This window comes from Ochotona curzoniae, unplaced genomic scaffold (assembly GCF_017591425.1).
Source record: "Ochotona curzoniae isolate NIBS_2020 unplaced genomic scaffold, NIBS_Ocur_1.0 scaffold_3835, whole genome shotgun sequence".
Lineage (NCBI taxonomy): Eukaryota > Metazoa > Chordata > Mammalia > Lagomorpha > Ochotonidae > Ochotona > Ochotona curzoniae.
Window position 1 is genome coordinate 26,147,480 of NW_024467114.1, and position 4,537 is coordinate 26,152,016.

General features: G+C 57.8%; 1 protein-coding gene across 1 annotated transcript; it reads left to right on the forward strand.

Moving 5' to 3' along the window:
- The first annotated feature begins 628 nt into the window (after positions 1–628).
- HOXA4 (homeobox A4) lies at positions 629–2,262 on the forward strand. Its single transcript, XM_040964702.1, has 2 exons — positions 629–1,298; positions 1,910–2,262. The coding sequence occupies exons 1-2, from the start codon at positions 653–655 to the stop codon at positions 2,260–2,262; spliced, it is 999 nt and encodes a 332-aa protein (XP_040820636.1). The 5' UTR covers positions 629–652.
- Positions 2,263–4,537: the final 2,275 nt, after the last annotated feature.

Here is a 4,537-nt window from a genome sequence, read left to right on the forward strand (position 1 = left end):
AAGGGATCAGCGGGTTTAGAACAGGACGCCGTTTTATTCTGGGGACTGAAGCCATCTCCGAGTTCCAACGCCCTTCAGTCCCCTAAGCGGGGGCTCGGAGGGCTTCACTGGGTAGGGCCGTAGGTGGGCGCCGAGCTGGTCGCCTCGGTGCCCTGCGGCCTAGGCCAGAAGTAGTCTACACCTAGTGCCGGGAGAGGACCGGGCGCTGGAAAAGGCACCCCCGAATTCCCAGCGGAAAAGAAAAGTTGGGGAGTAAGGGAACCCCCAGCCGCGGCTCCCTCCCCCCCTACTCCTGGGACTTGGACAGTCGCATCCATCACCCACCCGCGCGTTTCCTGATCCGGGTCCGCGCGCGCGGTGCTCCCATTGGCAGGGCCGTGGCACGTGGGGTCGCGGGGCGGGGCTCGCGCGAGGCCGCGGCGGACGCGCACGGGGGCGCGCGGGGGCGCGCGGGCGGCGGTGGGAGGAGCGGCGCGAACTTTGGCGGAGGGGGAGGGGTGAGCACTTGACAGCGGGCAGGGGGAGGGGAAGGGCGCCGGGAAAAAGCCGGGGGGGGGGGAGATGGGAAGCGCGGCGAGAGGGGGAGGGGCCTCAGCAAGCCCAGAAAAACGACAACGCGAGAAAAATTAGTATTTTTGCACTTCACAAATTAATGACCATGAGCTCGTTTTTGATAAACTCCAACTACATCGAGCCCAAGTTCCCTCCCTTCGAGGAATACGCGCAGCACAGCGGCCCGGGCGGTGGAGACGGCGGCCCGGGCGGGGACCCGGGCTACCAGCAGCCCCCGGCGCCCGCCACCCAGCACCTGCCGCCGCAGCCCCAGCTCCCTCCCACGGGCGGTAGCCGCGAGCCCCTCGCCTCCTACTACACGCCGCGGGCCGCCCGCGAGCCCGCCTACCCCGCGGCCGCGCTCTTCCCCGCCGCGCACGGGGCCGCCGGGGCCGCCTATCCCTATGGCTACCGCGGCAGCGCCAGCCCCGGGCGGCCTCCGCCGCCGCAGCCCGAGCAGCCCCCGGCGCACGCCAAGGGCCCCGGGGCGCACGGCCTGCGCGCCAGCCACGTCCTGCAGCCGGGGCGGCAGCCCCCGCAACCGCCGCCGCCTCCTCCCCCGCAGCACCGCGCGGCGCCCGCTGCACCCCCGCGGCACTGCGAGGCGGCCCCTGCCACCCCAGGCGCCCCGGCAGGGGGCAGCGCCCCTGCGTGCCCGCTGCTCTTGGCCGACAAGAGCCCGCCGGGCCTGAAGGGCAAGGAGCCCGTGGTGTACCCCTGGATGAAGAAGATCCATGTCAGCGCGGGTACGTGGCGCCGCTGGAGAGGCGCGCGAGGGTGGGCCAGGGCCAGGGCTGGGGTAGGACCAGGTTCACGGGTCGGATCGAGGGAGTCAGGAGGGAGAGAGGCCCCCCCGGGTGGGCGAAGGGGCCCCTCGGGAGGAGGGGGAGCTGCGGTCCGGGTCACCCGAGACTGCTGTGGGGTTGTGGGGTGGGTGTGCGCGCCAGCCAGCCGCCTGTTCCCAACGTGAGAAGGCTTTTGTACCCAGGGTCCCTTTATCGGGAGATTTACGAGATGCCAAACTGTTAGGGCAGTAATTATAGCCCCCATAAATTTAATTGCCCTGGCAGAGGCTTCAGGCCTTGTGTCTTTGAAGCTTTTCTTCAGCCCCAATGCCCAGCACCGCGCTTTATAGCTCTCGGGTGTTCCCCGTTGCCAATAGCCTGTGAAACATTTTCTTTGCGGTTTTATGTGTCTTGCGTGAACTTGGTGTCAGGTTATTATATAATGATGATGTCCAATTGCTCTTCCCCACCCCGACTTCTCTCTCCTTCTCCTCCTCCCTTCTCTCCCTGGCTCCCACCCTCTTTTCCTCCTCGGTTTTTCCCCTCCCCCTCCTTGGGTTCTGGGCATTCAGTCAACCCCAGTTATAGCGGAGGGGAACCCAAACGCTCTCGAACCGCCTACACCCGACAGCAGGTCCTGGAGCTGGAGAAGGAGTTCCACTTCAACCGCTACCTGACGCGCCGCCGCCGCATCGAGATCGCCCACGCGCTCTGCTTGTCTGAGCGCCAGGTCAAGATCTGGTTCCAGAACCGGAGAATGAAGTGGAAGAAAGATCACAAGCTGCCCAACACCAAGATGCGGTCGTCAAACTGCTCAGCATCCTCGGCCTCCACAGGCCAGCCTGGAAAAGCACAAACTCAGAGTCCACACCCCCATCCCCACCCAGTGGCAGGCGCCTCCACCCCTATTCCCTCCTCCATATAATCTCTTGGGGACCTAGGTCAGTTCCCATCCCTTCCTGTCCTGCCCAGTTCCCCATTTGCCCCTCCCCGCTTGGCCCCTAAGAACGCCAAAATAAAGCCCAGCCTGGGCTAACCAAAAAGAAGTGTTGTGAGGGTGGCCACCCCAGAAGGGGCACCTGTGGTGGAGGCGCTGGAAGGTGGAGCAACCTGCTCGCTGCTCTCAGCGGGGCTGCCAGCTCTGCACCCCTGAGAAGGAGCGCTTGGCACCAGCTACGTCGTGAGATGCCAAACCTCACCAAGGGACTGTCCTTGCCAGCGGAAGACACAAAACCTCACCTTCCTCACCTCTGCTGGGAAGGCAGCTCCTGCAAGCTTGTTTTGAACTGAAATAAATGAGTAGACATTGTGGACCTCACGAGATTATTTAATTCTCCAAATGTGTATACCTTGGTGGTAGGCATGATCTGTTAGTCTCCTGTCCTTGCATTTATTTAAGATGTTGTTCTAGAGCTCCTGTCCGATCCTGGCTGCAGAGGAAAGTCCATTTAGACCATGTGCAACTGTATACCTTCTGATGCGGCTGTATAGGAAGCCATGTGCTCAGAATAAACTACAGTTAAAAATTAAAAACCTAAGAGACATATTGGTGTGTTTCTTAAAACTTATCATTAAAAACAACAACCAAAAAATCTTTGGATGGAGACATGTGTCCTTTCATGTGCAGACCTTGGAGGGATGTTCCCTTGATTGTGATTGCTCACAAAATGTGTATGTGTGTGTGTGTGTGTGTGTGTGTGTGCGCACGCGCGTGTGTGTGTGCACATGCAACTAGAGCTGAGCCCCATCAAGCTTGACCCGCCGTGGAAAGGTTCCAAGGGGCAGGAAGGCCCTTGAGCTTCTTCCCAAATTGGCCAGGCTTGCAGTCTCTGCAAGGCACAGAAACACGTCCTCGGCGATGAAAGGTGAAACCATGCAGTGCACAGGGGCCCGAGTCCTTGCAGCTGTTCTGCACGCTGAACTCTGAACACACTTGGAAAGAAGTGGTCCCATTGGCATTTATTGCACCTTCACACTTAATCTGCCTGTTTCCCGGGAGATAAAAAAAAAATAAACTTTCAAAATAACTTAAATCGTTTCAGTATACCTTCCAAAAGGGTTCTTTTGAGGACAGAAACATACCCCGGAAGTGGAAGAGTTCACTGCTGGAATAGAGACCTCTGAGCCCGGGGCACTTCCCAGGGACGCTTAGGAATCTAGATAGAGACCCAGAGATGTGGCTACAAAAGCTTGAAATCAAAGCTCATTCCCATCCCCAGAACTCTGCTATCTGGGTTGCCCTTGGTGCTGACTGCAAGGGAAGACCTTGGAATAAGACGGGGAAAGCAAAGCAGACTAGCTCTCCCCACCCTCCACCCCCACCAGAATGTCAGAACTGTCACGCAACCTTGCAAAAGTGCTTCTCACGTCCTGTGCTCACACGGCGGCGGCAACTTCTGAGCAATTTCCCACGTGTTCTGCTCTCAGGGATGACAGCCTTAGCAAGTGTGAGCGTTGGCACCACCTTCAGTCCCGTGTGTGCTACAGACAAGGGCAAGTCATGCTACACCTAGTAACAGCCACATACTAGGAGAAGGCGATGGGCAGCAATCTCTAAGAAAAACTAGGGGCAAACAAATACACACAAAGCAAAGCAGACCTGGCATCAACAAGCCAGGGGTTTCTGAAAGCACGGTGGACCCAGACCCACTGCCAAAACTTACAAACCTTCCCCCTGCTACATGCACTTGTAAAATGAAATTAAATCACGCTGAAAATAGCAATTTTCCCAGGAATCATTAATCACCTCTTACAATAAATACTTCTTTGTAATTCAACAGCAATTCTGAAAGGCATTCTCTGGGAAAAGTCTGTGTGGATGAGACTCCTCTTGCAAACACTGTGCTCGCCGCTCGCAGGGAAAGACACAGCATCCTGGCTGGCTGCTCCCAAAACAAGCCCCCAAAATGCCTGGGCCTTCCCTGTGGATGCTACAAAACCTCAGGTGGCAGCTGGTCCTCATTCAGGTAAATTCTTCCTTGGCTCCCTCCTTGGGGAGGAGGGGTGGGCACTGTTAGCTTCCCGCTGGAGGGTGACCCCTGATTTCCTTTCACTTACTCTTATCCAATCTCCAGGAAGGGAAGAAATGGGATTGGAGATCCTTTCTCGGATATTGCAAGAAAAAAAAAAGGCGTTTCCCTGCAAGCTGACATAATTCAAGCTTCTGCGGGGGTTTTTATAAAACCAGAATTAGCCAAAAA